This window comes from Psammomys obesus, unplaced genomic scaffold (genome assembly GCF_907164565.1).
Source record: "Psammomys obesus unplaced genomic scaffold, mPsaObe1.curated_primary_1811, whole genome shotgun sequence".
Classification (NCBI taxonomy): Eukaryota; Metazoa; Chordata; class Mammalia; order Rodentia; family Muridae; genus Psammomys; species Psammomys obesus.
Window position 1 is genome coordinate 3,713,294 of NW_026596131.1, and position 21,817 is coordinate 3,735,110.

Below are 21,817 nucleotides of genomic sequence, written 5' to 3' on the forward strand. Positions count from 1 at the left end.
TGCTTACTTCCCTACTTCTTCTTTCCGTGTCCTTTCAGCCCTGTAACCCCAGCCCCCACGACTACTCTGGGATGCTCTACCTACTAATGAAGACTAGGCCAGTAGATGGTGGAGGGCTTCCACCTGCTGCTCCCTGATCTGTGCTGGCCTCTGGGCCACTGATTGGGTTGGGTCCCGGCAAATGGTGGGAGTCCAGGAACTGGGGTGTGGGATGCATTGGGGAAGTGGACCGCAGAGGGCCCTGGGCGACCTCACCACTGCTGCTCGAGGGCTGTGCCTCCAACACAGGGTAGGCTCCTGGGAGGATATGGGTGTGACCCTAGCTAAGACTCTTGTGGGGGGACCCCATAGACATGGAGACTGAAGTGACCATCTTCTAACCAAGAAGGTCTCCTAGTCGGGGGAGGGGAGCAACAACCCACCCATCAAACCTTGGATCCAAAAGTTACCCTGCCTACAAGAAGTGCAGGGATAAAGAGGGAACTGAGATTGAGGGAATGTCCAGCCAATGAGTGGCCAGCCTGACACACAACCCACGGTAGAGAGGCAGCCCCTGACACTATTACTGATGCCCTGCTGTGTTTGCAGACAGGAGCCTAACATGACTGTCATCTGGGAGGCTCCACCAAGCAGCTGAGCAGATGTTGAGACTTGTAGCCAAGCGTGGGGCGGAGCTCTGGGGGTCTTGTGGAAGTGTTGGGGGAAGGATGGAAAGACTTGGAGGGGACAGGAACCTCACAAGAAGACCAACGGAGACAACTAACTCAGACCCACGGGGGCTTACAGAGACTGAGACATCAACTAAGGAGCATGCATGGTCTGGACATAGCCCCCCCCACATATGTGGCCAGTGGGTGGCTTGGTCTTCATGTGGGTCGCCTGGCAAGTGGAGGAGGGGGGGCTGTTTCTAACATGGACTCTATTGCCTGCTTTTGGATCACTTCCCTCCGGCAGGGCTGCCTTGCCTGGCCTCAGTGGATGAGGATATGCTGTGTCCAGTTGTGACTTGATATGCTGGGGAGGGTTGATATGGGGGAGGAGAGCTCCCCATTTTTTTGGGGGGGAGGGAGAGAAGAGGAGGAAGGAGCTACCCTTGGGATGTAAAGTAAATAAACTTAAATTGAAAAACAAAATTAGAAAAAGAAAAAAAAAAGACCAGGTAAATTCCACCTCCTCAGCTTGGATGACGTCCCCTTTCTCAGTGCTTGCAATTGAATCTTGACATTCTTTGTATTAAAGTTAAGAGCATGTAAGTCCTGGATGGCAGAGGTCTCATCCTTCGGGAGTGTTTGCTGAGCTGGGTGGCAAGGTTTGGTAGGAAGAATAATTTAAGGGCAACCCCCACCCCCACTTCACTGGCCACAGTGTGACCAGATGACAGCCCCTCAGCAAGAGGGATGACCAGGGATGAAGGCACGGAAAGCTGTGATGTCCTCCTCACGCCCTGAAGCTTAGAGTGGTGACAGCAGTAGCCCCTCATTTATTTTCTGTCATGCCAGGGGTCACAGAATGTGATCCTTCAGCCTCGCCATGGCCTTGTCAGTTTTGATGGGTGCCCCCTCCCCCTTTAGCGTAGCCTGGTCTATGGGTACATGGTACACACCTATCATGATCATAAACTATTCTGGAAACATGATGAAATTCCCCCTTTCCAAAGCCCTGGCTGATATGGTGTCCACAGAGGGAGGCAATTAACTTGGCTGGCAGCTGCAGCTTGTAAAAACCTCTGCTCTAAGCCCACCCTGGGCTCATTAAACCTGACGCACTGCCAAACGGTTTAAACCTTTTCAGGAGACTGCTGCTAATCCCTCAGCACAGAGCGGCACTGGCTGGTTGTGGGGAGCTGGTCCAGAGGAGCTGGTGATGGACTCTGAGGGTGGATGTGGCTGGCTGGGTGCTCACAGGGAACCGGGGGAGGAGGTGGCCCCTGTGGTGTCTGCTCCCTAATTAAACTGAAGCACTGATAACAGGCTGTCCGGGTGTGGGTGGGTGCCTGAGGGTGTGGCTCATAGACCTTGCAGAGGAAACGCTAGGAATGTTCCTATCAGTATGGAAAGCTCTCTCTCTCTCTCTTTTTCTCTCTCTCTCTCTCAACACTGGTCTTGCTATGTAGCCCAGGCTACTTCTCCAACTCATGTATTCCTCCTGACTCAGCCTTCCACATGCTGGGATTATAGGCATGCACGCTGATGCCTAGCAAGAGTCAGGGGAACTCAAAGGGAAATGAAAGCATGGGAATTCGGGGAAGGGTCTTGTCTTTTTTTCCTGGTGTTTCATGAGGCTAACCAGAAGTGGTTGCTCTAGCCCAACGGTTTATCCAAGAGACAGTCTCATAGATTCAGTCTCCTAAATTCTGTGACCAAGTTTAAAGCAAGTTCTATAGCCTGAGACTAAGTAACAGATAATGGGGAAAGTGGTCAGCAAAGAGACTTTAGCTCATGGGAACACACAGATTTCTCAAGATCTGGACAGGTATGTCCCATAAACCCATGGCTAAAGGCACAGCCCCAAGCTTGTGGTACAATTGGAAGTGGTGGGGACCTAGTTTGAGGTCCTTGGGTCGTTGGGAGCACAACGTTAAAGGGGATTATGAGACTGTTAAGAAGGTGAATCTGACGTCATGTGTTGTACCACTACAAAATCAAAGTGAAGAGGATCGTCAGTCATGTGATGCCTCTAAAACTGTTGGTTAAAATACTAACTGTGGGCCAAAGTGCTTTTTTCTTTATAAGTTGATTTGTCTGTGATATTTGTTCCAATAATGGAAAGCTGATCAATGCAAGGTGAGCCTGTGTGCAATCTGGTACCACAATGACTCCTGTTGGGTTGGCTCATTAACAGGGTAGAGGGTCGGCTGTTCTGGAAAAAAAGAAAAATATTGTGATTTCGTATAGTTAAAGGTGGCTTTGTACCTCTGTCTAAAGCTCTTGCAGAAATCTGTCTGTTCCCAAAGGCTTCAGCTAGTGTGCTCTGGCTTGGAAAATAATTTCATCTTGTATCGCTGGAGCCTTGAGCGCCACTGTGGAGAATGCAGCTGGCTGTCTTACTAATCTGACTGAAGCTGTGTGTGTAGAGAATCCACTTGGGCGATAGAGACAGCTGATGCTGGGGAATTGGAGCAGGAAGGAGCCCTTTGTAGCCTTTTCCTGCCTCAAATCTCTTTCTGGGCTCTGTTATTTTTCCTCATGGCATTCTTGCATGGCTTGTGGCCTGCCCATTCTTCCTCATGGAACATGCATTCTAGTTCATGGGCTTGCCTCACAGCCTGTCCTGGGACTCTGGGAGCTGGGCACTGGGCAGGACTTGGGGAAAGGATGGATGTAGCGAAGGTTCTAACTACTACAATGGTTCTGAAGGAAATATGTGCCTTGCCTTCAAAGACCCTCAAATCAAAAAGGGCAGTGAACTGGGCCAAAATGGGCTAAGTACAAAGAATATGAAAAGCAGGAAAACAGGAGAGAGTCATGGATGTCACGTGAGGGAATGGAGACCGTGTCACCTTCATGACTGCCATCATCATGACCCTCTGAATGTCCCCGGAATGCCCTCAAACCTCACAGAATATAGACCTTCACTTAAAGCCACTCATCTATGAAAGGCAAGGAGATAACTTCTCCCTAATTGTGCCTTTGCTCACACAGTGCCTACCTAACACAGCACACAACATCGGCCATCACGGCGGTAGACCTAGTAATGGCCCCTTTGAGACAGTTCTATCCTGACTGTGGCGGATCTGTGCGTGGGTGTGTCTTAACCTCCAAGATCTGTTTGTTCTGTTCTGTGGAAAGAATGACTTTGGGGGCAGATTATGTGAAGGACACACAGATGGGGAGACTCCCTAGTGTGTCACAGAGACCCTCCAAGGAGGTGTCTGTGGGATGAAGTCATGGGTCTTCCTTCTTTTAGCTGTGGCTCCAGATGGCCAGGGCTTTTTTATTTGTTTGTTTATTCTGGTTTTTAAAAAAGACTTATTTATTTATTTATTTACTTATTTACTTATTTATTTATTATGTATACAGTATTCTGCCTGCATGTATGCCTGTGTGCCAGAAGAGGGCACCAGATCTCATTATAGATGGTTGTGAGCCAGCATGTGTTTTCTGGGAATTGAACTCAGGATCTCTAGAAGAGCAGCCAGTTCTCTTAATCTCTGAGCCATCTCTCCAGCCCTGTTATTTTTTTTTTTCAGTTTTTGAAATTGTATTTTAATTACAACATTTCTCCCTTTTTTTCAAATTCTCCCATATACTCCTCCCTGCTTTCCTTCAAATTTATGGCCTGTTTTTTTCATTAATTGTTACTGCCTGCATATGTATATTTGTGTATGCATATATACTCCCAAATATAACCTTCTGAGTCCATAGGATGCTACTTGAATGTATGCTTCCAAGGCTGACAGTTTGGCATTGGACGAGCAATTGTGCATTCTTCCCTGGGACTGGCTATGGCTTTCGCTCCAAGCTTTACTCAGTTGCCTGTAGTTCTTTGCGTAGGGTTGAGGCCTCGTGGGCTTTCCCTCATGAAGTTTGGCATGTTCACTGCTGTCCTCCATGTTCAGCTCACATTTGGAGGGTCACGTTGGTGAGACTTTACAGATGTAGCTTCCGATGTTACTTGGAGACTCAATCTCGAAGCAAAATTTCTTGATCTTCTGGCTGTCAGGATCTTTCCTCCCCCCTCTTCTGCAATGTTCCTTGAGTCTTAGGGATGGCAGTATTTTGTAGACGTAGCCACTGGGACTGGACTCCACCATTCTGAACATTGGGCAGTTGCGGTGGTTTTCCGTAGTGCTCTACATCTGTTTCGGGATATTTGATCACACTGTGAACCCTGAGATTGTGAACTGGAAAAACCTGTTTCTAGCTGTGATGTGGCTCAGCCCTATCACACACCTTTAATTCAAGAGCTCTCTGTAAACAGGATTAAATAAATTCAACCACAGGTCAAGAGGCAGAGCAAGCAACCATTTGACAGGGAATGAACATAGGAAAAAAAAAAAACCATAGAGAGTGAAAGGAGTCTGGAGGACCAACAGAGAGACACACAGGAAGTAGAAAGGAGGGACATTTGGTTTGAAGGGTTTTTAAGGTAGTGTGGAGAAAGAGAAGGGGCTTTTCCTTTCTGGAATATTGGCTGAGAAGGAAGGTCAGCTAGGTGCTCTCTCTGCCTCTCTGAGCTTGCAGGTTTTCAACCCTGAATCCAGCCCCTGAGTCTTTATTGGTAAAATCGAACGTTTGGGATTTTGTTTAAAAACAACATCCATCTGTTGCAAACAGACGTTTCCTTGATAAGGGGTGAGAACTACCCTCACCAGGACAGACCTTGGAGGAGGATGTGAGAAGTCTGGGTATCGAGTAAGATGGAGTAGGTGGTGCAAAAGGTCCTATTTACGGATGCAGGGAGGTCTGGTCCTGGTGAGAGCCTTAGGGTTTTCACTTCCTTATTCTCTCTCACTTGGAGCAGATTTTCTCTCAGACTCAATGATAGCATCTTTGGGATGGTCTCCTGCTGTTGCCTGAGTGGACCAGACAGCGGGAGCTGCACCATCTCTCCCACATTTCTACATGGGTGTCATGTGACTGCAATTCATGCATCATAGTCACCGTTCCCTTTGATCTGTCCCCTCCCCCACCATGTCATGCCTTCATGAGTGGAAGCCAGAGGTGGCTGTCAGGAGTCTTTCTCTCACGTTCCATCTTATTTCTTGGAGACAGGGTCTTTCACTCTGTATCTGGAGCTGGATTTGGCCAGACTGACTGGCCAGCAAGCCCCTATGATGGACCCATCTCTGCCTACCCAGAGCTTGTAGACATGCTCTTTTTTACGTGGGGCTCAAACTCAGGTCCTCATGCTCACTCGGCAATTACTTTATCCACTGAGCTACCTCCCCAGAACCTCTCTTTGGTCTCTTTAGATGTCGTAACTAAGGGACAGACTTTCTACTCAGTTCTTAACCCCAAAGCAGGATGGATTGTGTTGTCAATCCTGGACCCCTCAGCTAAGCCAAGGGGTCCAGCCAAGCCACTGATCAGCTCCTGAGCTGTCAAAGAAGAATCCCTATAAACCCTAAATGGCTACTATAGAGTGGCCAAATGCCTTCCTTCTAGAGTGCTCTAAGCTTAGGGGTAGTGAATGAATGAGCAAATATCCCTTACCTCTTCTGCATCATTTACAGACGAGAAAAGTATGTGGGGGGTTAATGACCCCTCTGAGGAATGATTGTCACCCTGGAGCAAGAAACCTTCAGAGATGGACTAAATGTACTTTGTGTGATAAGGATATATAAACCTTTGGGGGCCAGGGAGGAATGCTATGATTTGAATATAACGTGTGTTCCCGAGAGCTCATATGGCTACAGCCTGGTCCACAGAGTAGCAGTGTTCAGCAGTGAGGCTTCAGGAGATGACCAGGTCCTGAGGGCTCTGACCTTCCACAACAGATCAGTCCATCTATATCCATATGCAGAGCTGTTGGGAAGGGAAGACACTTCATGAGGTAGAGCCAAGGCAGGCTGTTGGGGGGCATCATCAAAGGTCGTGTCTTGTCCCTACTCCCTTCCTCTCTTTGTTTTCTGTCTGCTGTGAGGCGAGCAGCTTTGCTTCAACATAAGTCCTCTACCACAGTGTTCTGTCTTACCGAAAGCCAAGAAACAGTGAGTGAGGGAGAGGCAGAGAGTGAGATTGACTGATTGATTCAGAACATGTTATAGCACACTGTTCTCCAATGGGAAGAAAGGCTTTTTGCCTGCCCTCCTAGAGCAGGGCATCTGCGGCCTTTAACCTACGAGTCCTTTCCCTTTGTGTCCCCATAACTTTCCATCTTTCTAGCCTACCTCAATTCTCCCTGAGCCTCTGATCCTCGACTTTAAAGGTTGCAGAAGGCTAAAACTCCATTTTCTATAACTTCTCATGTTAAACAAAGTCCCTGACCCTACCTACTCAAAGGACAGGATTCTAACCTGTCTACAAGTAGACTGAGGCCTTCGAGACGAAGCTCAAAATTGGTCCTTCCTCTTTTTAGGTTATCTCAGGCATTTTTGTCACGGTGACAGAAAGGGAACACAGGGGTCGGCGAATGTTTTCCCAAGAAGGACCGGAGATCGAAAACCTCAGGTGTCTGGGGGGTGGGGGCAGCTCAGTGAGTAGGAGCACTTGCCAAACAAGCATCCAGATCCCATCATCAAAGCCGAGCTGGCATCGCCACATGCGCCTCTAACCCCAGTGCTGTTGAGTGTGGGCAGAGAGGGCCCTCCGAGGTTTGCTGGCCGTCAGCTCAGTGCTGGGGTCACTGAACGCCCCCATGTTCAAAGGAGAACTGTCACCCACAGGCTCATGTGTTTGCACACTCGGTCTCCGGTTGGGGACACTGTATGGGGAGGTTGTTGAGCCTTTAAGCGGTGTTGCCTTGCAAAGAGAGTATGTCCCTGGGGTGGGCGCTGAGGGGGTAGAGCCTTGCCCTGCTTCCTGTTTGCTCTCTCTGATTTGCAGTTGTGGTTGAAAATGTGGCCACTCAGCTTCCTGCTCCCACTGCCACTCCTGACTGCTGCCATGACCCCCCTCCCCTCATAGACTCTTTCTCCAGAACCATAAGCCCTAGTCAACTCTTCTATAAGCCTCTGTGGTCATGGCATCTTGTTACAGCAACAAAAAGCAACTAATTCAGCCTGTGTCAAGGGAATAGGTACAGAATGATCCTCCTGCCTCAGCCTCCTGAGTACTGGGATTGCTGGTATGTGCTACCACGTCCAATATGAAAGTAAATATTTTGCTTTGCAGGGGAAAACATTTCTCATGAGGCTGCTCAATGCTGTTGTGGGGAAGCAGCCACACCGACCACCCATTGGAACAGCTGTGGCTATGTGCCAATAAAACTTTATTTATAGACGCCGAAGCTTGACTTCCATATAATTTTCACATTATGAGATAGTCTTGATATTCATGGTGAGTTATTTTAATGTCTTTCAAGCTGTAAAACAAAAAACAAAACAAAACAAAACCACCACCACCACCAACAACAAAAACCCACTCCTATCTTGAAGGCTACCCAAAAATTGGTGGGCCAGGTCTTTTCCACAGGCGGAAGTGTTTCCCTCCCCAGCCATGCTAGAATAAGTTCCATTTGCAAGTCCAGTGTTTACTGCAAGGACCAAAAAGGGTCCTCCCTGTCTGCCAGTCAAGTCTGACTTCTGTTTCTGGAGGCTACATTTTGTACAGGTTTGAGGAGGCAGCAGTGTTTAAAATGTGTGCTGTGAAGCCCTTCCTCTTCCTCTTCCTCCTCCTCTTCCTCTTCTTTTTCTTCTCCTTCTTCTTCTACTGTGGCACTTCAGTGCTGAGAGGGGCTGGATGATTCTAGAAATAACCCCTCCTATTTTTAACACCCTCGCCCAAGTCACAAGGTTTCTAGTTTCATTCCAAACAATTCCAGGGCTCAGACATTCAAGTTGGAATTCAGAACCTCTGAGCGAACTCCACCTCAGTGCCCAGGCAGTGGACCTCAACCTCCCTAATGCTGTGACCCTTTAATACAGTTCCTCATGTTGTGGTGACCCACTTCCATAGCATGGTTTTCATTGCTACTTCATAACTGCAGTTCTGCTACTGTTGCGATAGTGATGTAAATATTTGATATGTCGGATATATGACATGCGACCCCTGTGTAAGGGTCGCTCGACCCCCCAAAGGGGTCTCCACAACACAGGTTGAGAACTACTACCCTAGAGGGACATACCTTCCTTTTCTTCTCCAGGGTCTAGGGTGCTGGGCCTATCGCCAGGAATATCAGCAATCGCTATGCAAGGCACAAGAGAAAAGGGGAAGTTTCTGAGACCTTTTATTTCAACCACAGATCCTATCCAGTTAAAAATGTCTCTTGGGGATCCTGGAAGCCAAGGAGGGATGTTCAGGTTACGGAAGAGGGTTTCCTATCATGGTGGAGGAAAGCGGGGGAGGAGCTGGCTCTGGACATCCCCAATGTTCAGAACTGGTGAATGAGTACAGGCTGTCCCCTCGGAGCTTCCTAAAGACCAGACTAGATCTTCATGGACGACAGTCCTGGTAGGCAAGCCTGAGCTGGGGGAGGTGCATGGGAGCTGGCTCCTTCAAATGCCTGCTGGCCTGCTTCTTCTGACCCTGGGCAGGTCTGGGTTCGTGTCCACGTGCACTGTTTGTAGAGGAACTCAGAGGGAGAGACACGAGTGATGGACAAGGGATCAGGGCAGATGGGAAACTCCATCCTCGCCTCCAAAAGACTCTGGTCTGGGCTTAACCTTCCCAAAAACTAGTGTTCTGGCTCAGCATCCATGCAGGACTCCCAGGGGTTCTGGGGCATCCGGGGCAGGGAGAAGAGCAGGAGGAAGAGCCCTCCGAGGAAGAGCAGGGTGAACGCGGCACAGGCACAGGCGAAAGACCACGAATAGTAGTACTCGATCCAGACGGTGTCCTCGCTGTCAATCATGCGCTTCACCGATTGCCTCATGACCTCCACAGAGACAATAAGGCAGAGCCCTGGGGACCAAGCCAGGAGTCCCAGTGAATGGTGGTTCTCCTGCTGCCACTCCCGCCCTCCCCCAATCTCTGTCTCTTGCCTGGCCCTGAGAGGAAACTGCTTTTAAAGGGTTCTAACTGGGAATCTGTAAAAATGGTGCACGCCCACCCTGTAGTTCCCACCTCCCGCAGGAGGTTAGCTAGAGACTGGCCACATTTGCTTCCTTTTTTTTTTTTTTTTATTGCCCTCTGGGGTGGTTCATCATTGTCCCTTCCAAGGGTGGTGTCACTGGGGGGAAAGGGGGAGACAAAGCAAACTTTCTCCCTCCTAGCCCTCTTGGGGTCATGGGGGTGGTGACTGAGTTTGTTCGTGTGTGGAGCCTGAGCACGGAGTGGGGAGCCCCAGGGAGTCTCCCTTCCACCCAGGACCCCACTCTACCTGCAAAGGCATAGAACATGGATGCTGGCCTCAGCAGGTAATCACGCTTATTCCCGAAGGAGAGAAATGCGCAGATGGAACCCACGATGAGGAAGCCGAGGCTGAAGATGGCAATGGCCGCCGCCGAGATGCTGTACTCTGCAAAACAGGGCGAGCCTCAGAACCAGAGCCTCTCTGGGCACTTCCTGCCGCCGGGTCTCCCCTGAAGCTTCGCAGCTTGGATTGCCATTTCACACCTGACTGAGGCTCACTCACTTGCTTACTCACTCCAAGTCTGGTGCTGGGGAAGAGCGAGGCCAGAGGCTGACGGTTGGACTCACGCGTGTCTTTCCAGGGCACTAAGCTTTGAGGTTCCCTGAGGTGAAGGCCTCGGAAGGAGGCCGCCCTGTGGCTAGAGAAGTCCCTGGAGCCAAAGCCTTCTTGAGTGACAGGCAGAAGGAGGCACGGAGCTGTGGGTGGTCTGTCTTGGATTGACAAGGGGACTCTGGGAGACTGACAGAGTGTGGGTGTTCCCTAGCACGTGAGCGTGAGGATGTGTGTGGGCTTCGTTAGCACCCATCAGAGTATGTGCCTCCTGTGTCTGCATGTGAGACTATGTGTGAATGGGACACAGAATCTGTCATTATACATGTGTGCTTTTTTTGTATTCGAGCACTTATAGGTACCTCATATATGAGATATCTGTCTCTGTGTGCGTGTGTGAGTGTTCCCTGCATTCAGGCTCTCAGTGTGTATGTGTGCCCCAGGCATGAGGCTCAGCTGCTGCGTGCATGTGCCTACATGCGAGGGTCTGCTAGCACGAGCAGGAGTTTTTATATACACTGTGTGGCTGCCCGCTCCCACACAGGCCAGGCTCTAGCTGCTCACGAGGTCTCTGGCTTCTATGGATGAAGGGCAACAAGCCCATGTTTCCTCAGCGCAGGGAGCTATTAGTTAAGTGTGGGCAGGACTCCCGGTGTCCCCCGCTGAGACTGTCACCCGCCCATCCCTTCCTCCGGCACTGTGAGCAGCCGCGCCTCTTCCAAAGCTCTCTGGGCAATGCCGGGCTCTGTTCCTGCTGTGGCATACAGCCTGTCTGCTTTACCCACCGCCCTGACACCATCTAATGTGCTCCAAGTCCTGGGTGGGGGACCGGCTCTGTGTGTGTGTAGAGGTGTGACTGGGCACCAGCCCACAGCTGCTTTTCATCCCGAGCAGGAGTCAGCCTGTGACAGACTTGTCGCTTCCCACTCACCCTTCTGAGTGGTGAATTCAAAGATCTCCGAGCTCTCTCCTGGGTTGAAATGCCTGAAGTAGGAGCAGTTCTTTTCTGAGGAGGAGGAGGAGACAGTCTGTGAGCTGGTGGAAAGGGCAGGGGTCTTGCTGCAGGACATGGAGGGACCCTCTGGCTGCCTGTCTATCTTCCCCCGCATTCTGAATCTGGGCCAAACATTTCCCTGACCATGAGTATGCCATTTCAGCAGATAAAGGACAGCAAAGGGACAGCATCAGGGAATAAAGGATGATGGATTCTCAGGGCAGGCAGCATGCAAACCCTGAGGCTATTAGGCAGTTGGGGTAACTGAGACCCGAGCTCATATTGTTCCCGAGGGAGGGGGCTTAGTAAATAAGCAGTGAGGTCAGCACATGGATCCCTCCCCCAGGGCCCTGGGCAATGCCTAGAGGTTAGGGATTGTTCTTAAAACCCCCTCAGCTCACAAGACAGCCTGCCACAGCATGGAGTTACCCGGGGGCAAAATATTAATAGTGACGAGTCCGAGAGACCTCGTTCAAACCCGAACCAGATCCCTATCCTCCATTCACACTGCGACCTGGGGAGCAGCATTTTAAAAAGGATTTCCAGGGGCTCCGTAGATGGCTCAGCTGTTAAGGTGCTTGTCACACAGCATCCCCATGTATGTCTATAGTGCCAGCACTGGGGGGTGGGGTGGATCCCTATAACTCACTGACCGGCAGGGAATAGCTGCCAGCCAATCGGTGAGCTCCAGTTCAGTAAGAGACCCTGCCTCAAAGAACAAGGTGGAGAGCAATTGAGGAAGATGCCGTAGGTCCACTTCTGGCCTCCATAGACACATACATACAGGTGCGTGTGAAACACACACACACACACACACACACACACACACACACACACACACAGAACATTTTTCTGATGCTCATCCAGGTTGGCAACCCAGCTTTGCCCTAAAACGGGCTCTTTTGCATGTCACTTCTTTATACCCTGAATCATGTGGACTCTAGACAAAACCTTCTCTGGCAAGCCTCTTGGCCACTGAGCATTGTCATGACAACCGTGGATGGTCTGTAGACAGGATGGGGCAATAGAAGATGGGCTGAGAGTAAATACAGCCATGACGATCTTATACATAACTCTACTTCCAGCTCTGTCTTTCTCTCTTCCCGTCTCTCTTGTTTTTTTTTTTTTTTTTTGTTTGTTTGTGTTTTTTTTTTTTTTTTTTTTTGAGATAAGGTTTTATTGGTACAGCTCTGGCTGCCTCTGCCTCCTGAATGCTGGGATTAAAGGTATGTGCCACCCCCTCCCGGCCTTTAGTTGCTTTCACAACTAGATATGACATCAAAGTATAGTTGCAATCCAAGTTAAAAAGTACAAGAAGCCAGGTGTGGTGGTGGATGCCTGTAATCCCAGCATTCAGAGAGGCAGAGGCAGGCAGATCTCTGTGAGTTTGAGGCCAGCCTGGTCTACAAAGAGAGTCCGGGACAGCCAAGGCTACACAGAGAAACCCTGTTTGAAAAACAAAAAGCAGCAACAAAAGTACACGAATGGGTCATTTTATATTACCCCCCCAACACACTTTTTTTTTTTTTTTTTTTTTTGAGACAGGATGCCATATAGCCCAAGCTGGCCTTGAATTCACTGCATATCTAAATATAGCCAACAATAATCCTAAAACTCTGATCTACCTACCTCTACCACCTAAGTGCTGGGAATAAAAGTACTTGCCACCACTTCTGGTTTAGATGGCACTGGGGATGGAGCCTAGGGCTTTGTGCAAGCTCTCCCCACTGTGTCACACCCTCTGCCCTATTTTCTGCTTTTTAAGAAAAATAAATTACGTTGCTTTTTAATTATGTAAGGCCCTGTCTCGGTGTCATTCCCGTGTTTCTGTCTCCCTTAGTACAAGAGACATCTCTGCATTCAGTTTCAGTGGCACTGAGTGTGGATTCATGGCTTTACTCTGAGGCTACAGTTGACTGCTCACTCCAAAAAGTGCCCAGTTTCTCTTAGATATGTGCCCCAAGGCTGCCACCATCGTGGCTTGAAACAGGACGAAGGTTTCCTTCTATCTGGCCACAGCATCTTACTGAGGATTAATTCTGTCCCTTCCCACACCTCCAAAGTTCAATTGCTGCTTCTCCCGAGGAGGTCGAGGACCAGGATGCCTGGAGATGGGGTTTGGCCTAGTAGCAGTGACTGTTCCCAGAAGCCAGCTGCCTTTCCCCAAGCTTCTATATTTAAATCGCTTTTCTTTTGAGCCAAGTTACCTGGGGTGTCTGGCGACCGGTTGTGATGTCAGCCTCAACACTGCTCTTTTCTCTCAGCATCCACGGCTATTTTAAAGCATAATGCAACCCTCTTATATTTATGAGAACGGTTGCTGCAGATTCTCTTGAATCACTGCCTCAAAACGGCTCACGCTCTGTGACATGTCTCTCCGGGTCTCCCTCCAGACAAAAGAACATTTCTGTTTCGTTCTTTAAGGGCCGATTTCAGTTGCCACTGAAAACCCTCCAAGAAGAATGGACCGGATTCAAGTGTATTTCCTGGTCAGCTGCTTTCCCAGCTACTCACTGCCTGTGAGTTAAGAGCCTTCAGAGTGAGAGCTTTGAGGTACAGGCGGCCTCGGGGGCCTCACGGCCACAGACGGTTGGGTGACCCTTGTGGGTTGCAGAGGCGGCTCTTGCACATCATGGAGTCAGCTGCCACCAGATAAATGCCAGGCTCCACCGGGGGCGGACAACAGTGTGCGGGCAGACATTTTGGATATCAGGGCAGACACAAGTGCACCGGCATGGGCTGCATGCCTATGGGGGTCCAGGCTGATGGCACTGGGGCTCTTTTCCTTGGGTAGTGCATGCACTGTCTCCTCCTCAAATGTGGGTGATGGGGTGGGAGATGTTAGCACTGCTGGAAACCTCAGTTTTTCTCCAATATGCTCAATTTTGGACTGGAGGACAGAGAATGAAGAAGGCCCATGTTCCTGACTTTTAACCCATGAGAAATCCATTTGCTCCTGGCCCTTGTGGCTGCCTGAGGGACCTTTCACAGTTCCCCATGGCCCTGAAGAAGGAGTAGTCACTTCAGAGCAATCAAGCCAGCACCTTTAGAAGAGGGTACAGGGTCCTATTTCCTCCTTTGATGGATGGTAGTATTTGGGAAACTGAGCATTAAAGAGAGTCCGGAAGAGATGGCCTCGTCAGCAACTCGCTTTGCTGTGCAACTGTGAGCACTTGAGTTTGATCCTCAGAACCTATGGGGGTGGGGCAGCAGTAGGTGTGGCAGCAGGAACTTCCGATTCCAGGCTGGGGGGCCAAAGACAAGTGGATTCTTAGGGCTGCTGGCCAGCCCGTCTAACTCCACCGGGGATATTAGGACTAACAGCGAGCCTAACCAATGAAACATTAGCCCAAGTCTCCAGGCTCAGTAGGAGATGGCCTCAAACCATAAGGTGGAGAATAACGGTGACATCTCGTGTAGACCTTTGTTTTTCACGTCAATCTGCACATACATGTGTAAGTGAGTACACACACACACACACACACACACACACACACACACACACACACACACACCATCTGAAGCAGGTCCTAAGGGGGCCATTTAGTCACAGGTAAGGTTGGAGAGGTGAGGGTTAGTGTGGTCTTATGCATGCTACAGAGTTTGAACCCTCTTGCTTCTGCCTCTCCAGCGTCGTGTCTTGTCTCCAACATGAGGTCTCGCACCGTTGCATAGATTTGGGGGCTCAAACTCTGCCTTGGTGGCCTCTGTCCCCTCACCGTACTAACAGACAGTGTTTTAGGCCAGTAAGCCGAGATCCTAGTGCCCTGTATCCCAGAGGATCCAGAACCACAATTAGGGTCTCAGAGGTTACTGCCATCCCTTTTGTCTCCGAAACTGGCTTGTGATTCTAAGATTTCTATTTCTACAAGATTCCATGCTATAAAAATGTGAACTAGGCTATTCCTTAATACACACAAGACTGACAAAGTGGCACATGTCTTTAATCCCAGCACTCAGGGAGGCAGAGGCAGGCAGATTGCTGTGAGTTCAAGGCCAGCCTGGTCTACAAATCTCTGTCTCAAAAAACAAAACAACAACCACAAAAATACACACAGCCAGGTGTGGTGGTGTGTACCCAGCACTTGGGAGGCAGAGTCAGGAGGATCTCTGTGAGTTCAAGGCCAGCCTGGTCTACAAAGTGAGCTTCAGGCCAGCCAAGGTTACTTAATGAAATCCTATCTTCGAAATGAAACCAAACAAAAACAATGAGCTCATCTCAGGCTCGCCTGGGAACAGGGGCAGGGCGTAACTGGTTAACGCCACAGTGGGGTTCAGGGTAGAATCCAGGGTGGCAATTTCTAAGCAACCAGAATAGCAGGCGCATGAAACTTCAAGGTGAAGCTGAGGTGACAGGGGATAGCTCTGAGTAATCACTGAGAAGATTCCCCAGGGTAGCAAGTACCGGTAGCTCAGAGGTAATATGTTGAAAATGGCTTGATGTGTGTAAGCCCCCAGGAACTATAAAGACTCACATACAACGCTCACACTGCCTTCAGCAAGCCTCTAAGAGGCGTGTTCTCCCAACCATCACAGAAGAAGGCCTGAGATGAACTGGGGGAGTCTAGTTAAAGCTCCCATCTCCAGCAGGAGCTCACAAAGGTAGGGGCGGGGGCCTCAGCATGGGTTCACATGGGCAGAGGCAGGAGCCCTGGAGATTCCTGGGCTCAGCGAAGTCATGCTCTGCTAACACCCGCAATCCCTTCACCGAGCAGAGAATGCACATGCAGAGAATGGGATGCTGGGGTTGCCCTGGAGAGGCAGAACCTGAAAGAGACAAGGGCGGGGGGATGGTTCTTCTGGGGCTTGCTGGATGATGCGTGGTCTCCCTCCTTGTATCAGCTCTTGGTCTGACCACGTCGTGTCACATGTGGGGTCTCCTCATGGCCTCTGGAGTCATCAGTTTTAGGGGCATTGTGCATTGGAAATTATGGGAAGTTCTGGAGAGCAAGGGCGTCGGGGTTTAAGACCTGAGAGTTGAACCTCTCCTTGTTTAGGTGGTTAATCCAGGGAAGGCCATGCTGGCCTTCGGTGTTCTTCCTTGTCAAGTGAAAACCATCTGTGGAGTGAAAACCTATGTGATGTAGTAACTGAGAGAGCAGATGCAGCAGGCAAAGGATTAGGGACAAATTCCTGATAACTAATCACATAACCTCACTCGAGCTATTCACGCTCTCTGAGCTTCATTTTCCTCATCTGTGGCGTGAAATGATGATGAACCTTTGGGCCACCTGGAGGCTGATGTGGGATCAGAGGAGTCGGTGCAGTTGTGTGGCTTAGCATCATGAATAATTCTGGGCAATGCATCATTAGGCAATTTTGTCACTGTTGTAAACACCATGGAGCATACATACACAAACTAGGTAGATTTTAACTATATATACAACTCAGGAAGTCTGGTTCTCCTTGAGGTTTCTTCCTGTTGCTGTGTTTGAGCTAATGTTGTGACTCTTGAGCATGAAGCCTCTGTTCTGGTAGCTTGGCCATCAGTTAACACAGATATTCTAACATGTATGCATCTGCCTGTCACAGCTTTGCAATCGAGGACTTTTGCAAACTGACAAAAAAATTTTTTTCAGATAATGCCAGTGCTTTGGGAGAGGGACTCTGCAAGAGGGCCAACCTGTTCCGCCTCCAACTCTAGCATCAGCCAGACACTATTTTTGTTGTTGTTGTTGTTGTTGTTTTGAAGATAGTAGTTTTCATGGAGGAAATCAAAGCACCCTAAAATTCACGGTTTCTCCAGCTCTCCTGCTTTTCTTGCTGGAAGATTTTAGTTAATGCCCAGAGTTCTGAAAATAAAGAATCCTTTTGTTCCCAATCCTGTCTTCTCATTGTGTCGGTGAGGGAGAAGAATCTGTGCTTGAGGGGTTATTTCTTCCCACCCCTAGTCATTTTTTTCCCTGGTATTGCCCAAAGTTAATGTATGCAAAGCCCTGATAGCACAGAGCCCTACATGGATGTGCCGTTCTTACAGTTGTTAGCAAATGAGAGAACACTGTATGAGCTGTCTTTCAAAAAGACAGGTCCTAGGGAGCACGCAAGAGGTAAGGGTGGGTGGGGAAGGAAAACCATGCCCGTTTGAGTGCAGGGACGGGCTTTGGAGGACAACTGGGAAGCTTGGGCCCAGTGTCGCAAGTGTGGGCAGTGTGATTCACAGCTGATGAGGGCACGACAGCAAACAGACTCTACTTAGGCTCAAGGCCAAGCTTGCCTGTTGGTCTCCTGAGGCTGGTGTTCTCGCCAACCTCTCTCTCTCCCTTTCTCTCTCTCTCTCTGGGTAGACACGGCTCATCTGCTCTGACTTCAAAAGGCACACAGCTCTAAGGACAGGTGGACGGAGCCATAACGTCCCCCCTCAGGCAAGATCCCTGGAGAAGCTGCCATGCCCTACTCTGCTCTGCCCTGCCCAGGGAGTGGGCCAGATGATGCCTCTGTTTACGAGCATGTAGAGCGGCCAAGGGTGTGGCCATCAGGCTATGTGATACCCTCCAAGCACATGCTCATGCCCATCAATACCCTTCACCCTGAGACTCTTGTGTTTCCAAGACAGCTGAGTGGTTACCAATCTCTGGATTCCCAGCAGTGGTGAGTGTCACCTGGGTTTCCTGAAGCAAGAGCTAAGGAAGAGGAGGGAGGGCGAACCCCTCACTCCACATGCAGACTGCTGGGTCCTTGAGACTCAGGACTTGGCGCAGGGAATGGAGTCATTCCACATCAGGATGGAGGCCACACATGCTGTGGTCCATGGAGGCTTTAGGGACACTTAAATTCTAGAAGTGATCCTACTGTTTCACACAGGTGAGGCAGAGGCTGAGATGGACCTTGTCCTCTCTCACTAGTCCTTCTTAGGGGAAGGGATGTGACTCAGTTGGTAGACTGCTTGCCTACCATTCACAAAGCCCTGGGTTCCATCCCCATCCATTGCACAAACGGACAAGACAGCCAGCTAGTTGAAGACTCTGTCTGACAGCAAGAAAAAGTCCTTCAAGAGGGCAGTGGGTAGTGGCGGCTACAGCCTGGACTGCTTACTCCCTGAGGTGTTCTTTTTCACCACGCGTGCTCCGCTTGCTCTGAATCCCAGGGGCTCTACACTGGCAGGAAGGAGACACATCACACTGATGCCCCAGCTCCTAGGCAAGGAACTTGCTTGCAAGGTGTGGGCAGAGAATGGAAGACTCCCGTTTAATCACCCCAGAAGGAAACGCTGGGAACCTGAGCGAAGCAAATTAAGGAAGAATACACGGGAGGCCCACAGGCCCTAACAAGGCGCCCGTACCACATTCTGCTCCGTAGCCACGTGGCAGCCTCGCCCCGCCCCAACCTCCAAGGACCTCACGCTTGATTTCATGCTCTGCTTCCACGAACTCAAAGTTCTTAGTACCTACGAGCCAGAAACCCGGTTACACAGCCTGACAAACTAGCCAGTAGGCAGTCTTGCCTGTACTTTTGCTCAGAGCAGTGGTTCTCAACGGTCCTGATGCTGTGACTCTCTACTATAGCTCTTCGTGTGGTGACCCGCCAACCATAAAATTATTTCATTGCTACTTCACAACTGTACTTTTGCTGAATGTCTGATATGCAGGATATCTGATATCTGATCCCCAAAGGGGTTGCAACCCAAAGACTGGGAACCGCTGAGCTAGAGCCTACAAGGAGCTGGCCTGCCCCACAGTTTCCTCCAGGCTGAGACCTTAGGGTCACCAGCCTGCCTGTTCAGGGAGGAAATGGAGCTGAGATGCCACTGTATCATCCCCGAGTGTGTGCTTCTGGGGCCACAAATTCCTGGTCTGATGGGCCAGCAGTTGCTGAAGTCTCTTAACTCACACTGGTCCAGCAACCTGCACAGGATGAAGAACCCAGACCTTACAAGATGGAGCTGGAAACAAATGCCCTCATTTTCCCTGTTGGCTCTGGCCATAAATGCTACCCCAGACTGTTCCCATCTTGTTCCCTTGCAGGAAAGGCTGGCGACAACTCTGTTCCCACGGGCAACTTATCTTGGTGGTCTTGGAAGGACAAGAAATGGAAAGAGGTAGAGAGAATGGCGAACCTTACCCCCTGACGTTGTGATGTGTTCACAACTCTTGTCTTCTTTGTCACGCACAGCCACACGAGTGGTACAGATCCTCCAGAGGCCGAAGTGGGCTGCCTCGCACGTCTCGTTGTGGTGTTCCAGGTGTGGGCTCAACACAGCCCAGTGATCAGTCACCACAGCCACCATAGCGAGCACTCCGCCCACCAGGATGAAGAAGAGGGTCAGACGAACCTTCACTGTTTTGGTCTGTGACATGATGGCGGCTGAGGGGCGGTTGTGCCGGGCGAGAGGCGGCAGCAGAGTCTCCCAGGGGTAGGTAGGCTAGATGTGGCAGTTCTATGGAGCTGGGAGTGGAAGCTAAGTTTAGTGTGCCTGGCTGAGCCAGAGGGGGCTGGCCTTGGGACTGAGAGACGCTGGGCAGTTAGAGCAGCTGCTCAGACGTGTCATGGGCCTGAGGAAGGCTTCTATTAATGCTTGTCTCTAGGCGTGTCGCTGAAGATGCCTTCTGCTCAGGTTTCAGGGCTTTTTCTCTTGGGGGCTAGAAATGCCCTCCAGGGTGAGGGAGAGAGAGAAGGCTCTAGGCACTGGCTTCTCTGGGGTCTACAGAGTAGATGTCATGCGTACATGAGTGGGTGGGTGCGTGGGTGCATGTGTGTGTGTGTGTGTGTGGTGTGAGCCATGGGTAACAGACTTACTAGATGCATGGGGGCTCAGGACCAGAAGGCGTTACCAGGGAAGGGGAGGGGATCCCAAGAGTCCCTGGCCACACAACTCTCCCGCCTCACCCTGCCAAGGCAGCCACCGACACCAGTGCACGCGAGGAACTCGGGAGCCTGCAGGACCCCAGAAGGAACTCCCACAGGGCCCACGCCCCAACCAAGCCCTTTAGTGGTGCACCCTACCTCGTTCCCCGAGTCACAGGAAAGGTCCCTCTCCTTCCCAGGCCTGAGCCCAACTTGAGAGGTTACTTCTTTCTTCTAGTGTCATCTCTCCCCGAGATTGGGCTCAGAGAGCCGCTCCGCAATCGTGGAGTTGGTGAGTCCTCGTGCCTTTCAGACATCTGGGGAACAGCTCTGTGCAGCACACGGAGTGGCCTAGAGAGTGACGAGGCCACGGACTGGACCGAAGCTGTTTCTCTGTGCTGTTTGCAGAGACAGCAAACAAAGATTTTCTATTATGTTCCCCCTCTCACGTATTTCTTTCTTGACAGTGTCTCACGTAGCTCAGGCTGGCCTCAAACTCCCTTTGTAGCCATGGGAGTTCTCGAAATTCTGACCCTCTGTCTCCACCTTCCAAGGGCTGGGGTTACTGGCATGCGCCACTGTGCCCTGTTTATGTGGTGTTACGGCTCAAGCCAGGGCCTCGTGGCATGCCAGGCAAGCCCTCTACCAAAAGCATTTCATCTTCAGGCCACTTCATTTTCAAACAGGGGTGGGAGGAGCTTGATTCATAGCCGAGCCATAGAAAGCAAGTGGGATGCAGACGGAGCAGGGACCTTGGGAAGGCCCTGCTGATGGCCTCATGTTTCCGAGCCCAGCTCCCGACGGGCTGCCATCTCCCTCCGCCTCAGCTCAGCAGGTGGCCCTTCTGGGGTGAATCCATGAGGCTGGTACACGACAGGAACTAGAACCCCTGAACTGGGCAGGGCGTTGCGCCTTGAAATCGCAGCCTTGGCTTTATGACCGTTTTAGACAGGCTCTCTCTCACCGGGTGTGGAGGGGAGTTCGCCTGCCCAAACCACAGAGTGCTGACCCCACCAACAAAAAAGTGACTGCAGTTTCTCCTGAGGGAGCCTTGCTACCCGCTCGGCCCTCTTCCTGGAGGCCTGCCTGCAGGTTGGTGTGGTATTCGTGTGGGAGGCATGGCTGGTGGAGGTCACTGGAGAAGGGCTCTTGAGAGCTATGGCTCAGTCCTGCTTCTGGTGACTTCTTTGGTTTCGGAGCTGGGACGCTCTGAAGAATGGGCCACAGGGGTTAAGTGGAGACCGGCTGCCTGCAGCCTTGTGTTAGTGTCATTCTGTTGGAACTGGCCCTTTTAATGAAAGAGCTCTGCCCAACCCCAAGGTACAAACCTCCCAAGACTTTCTGTCTCTGCTTCTCCTCCTCCTCCTTCCTGACCTCATCTCTGCGTTCTCAACCAGGCTGATCAAGCACAGATGATCCACAGCCCAGTGTTTTGCCGACACTCAGCTCAGAGAGTGGCTATCGTCTCCATGGAGTGGGTCCTTTCCACAGGGAACTCTGAGGGGCTGAGACTTTGCGCGGCCCTTTGAGCCCCTTGAGGCATCCCGTGCTTAGGGGACGATGGGTGCCCTCAGGCACAGACAGTGTGAGTCAGATGTGCAGCAAAGCAGCAGTTGGGGAACTAGACAAGCCTGGTGTTTGAAGACAGAATATCTAGTGAAAAAAAAAACAAAACACAACCTTAATTTAATAATTGTGGGCTGGTGTGGATATGTATAAATACATTTTTAATGTCCTGACACACCCTTTGGGTCCTGGGGCACTCTTTGCTCTCCCATACTGCCTTTGGGGTGGGGTCTTAGGATGGAGTACAGCCCA

The 21,817-nt window shown here is 50.6% G+C and overlaps 1 protein-coding gene across 1 annotated transcript; it reads right to left on the reverse strand.

Moving 5' to 3' along the window:
- Positions 1–9,276: 9,276 nt before the first annotated feature.
- Positions 9,277–19,511, reverse strand: Cacng1 (calcium voltage-gated channel auxiliary subunit gamma 1). Its single transcript, XM_055592068.1, has 4 exons — positions 19,277–19,511; positions 11,156–11,230; positions 9,922–10,059; positions 9,277–9,503 (listed from the first exon to the last, which is right to left on the reverse strand). The coding sequence occupies exons 1-4, from the start codon at positions 19,509–19,511 to the stop codon at positions 9,277–9,279; spliced, it is 675 nt and encodes a 224-aa protein (XP_055448043.1).
- Positions 19,512–21,817: the final 2,306 nt, after the last annotated feature.

What these genes read in the sequence shown, in the direction of transcription:
- Cacng1 (XM_055592068.1), bottom strand. Translation starts at nt 19,511, where the DNA reads ATGTCACAGACCAAAACAGTGAAGGTTCGTCTGACCCTCTTCTTCATC. An exon ending in ACACATCACAACGTCAGGGG is followed by an intron (nt 11,231 to 19,276) that starts GTAAGGTTCGCC and finishes CCTCCTCCTCAG; the next exon opens with AAAAGAACTGCTCCTACTTC. An exon ending in TGAATTCACCACTCAGAAGG is followed by an intron (nt 10,060 to 11,155) that starts GTGAGTGGGAAG and finishes CCTGTTTTGCAG; the next exon opens with AGTACAGCATCTCGGCGGCG.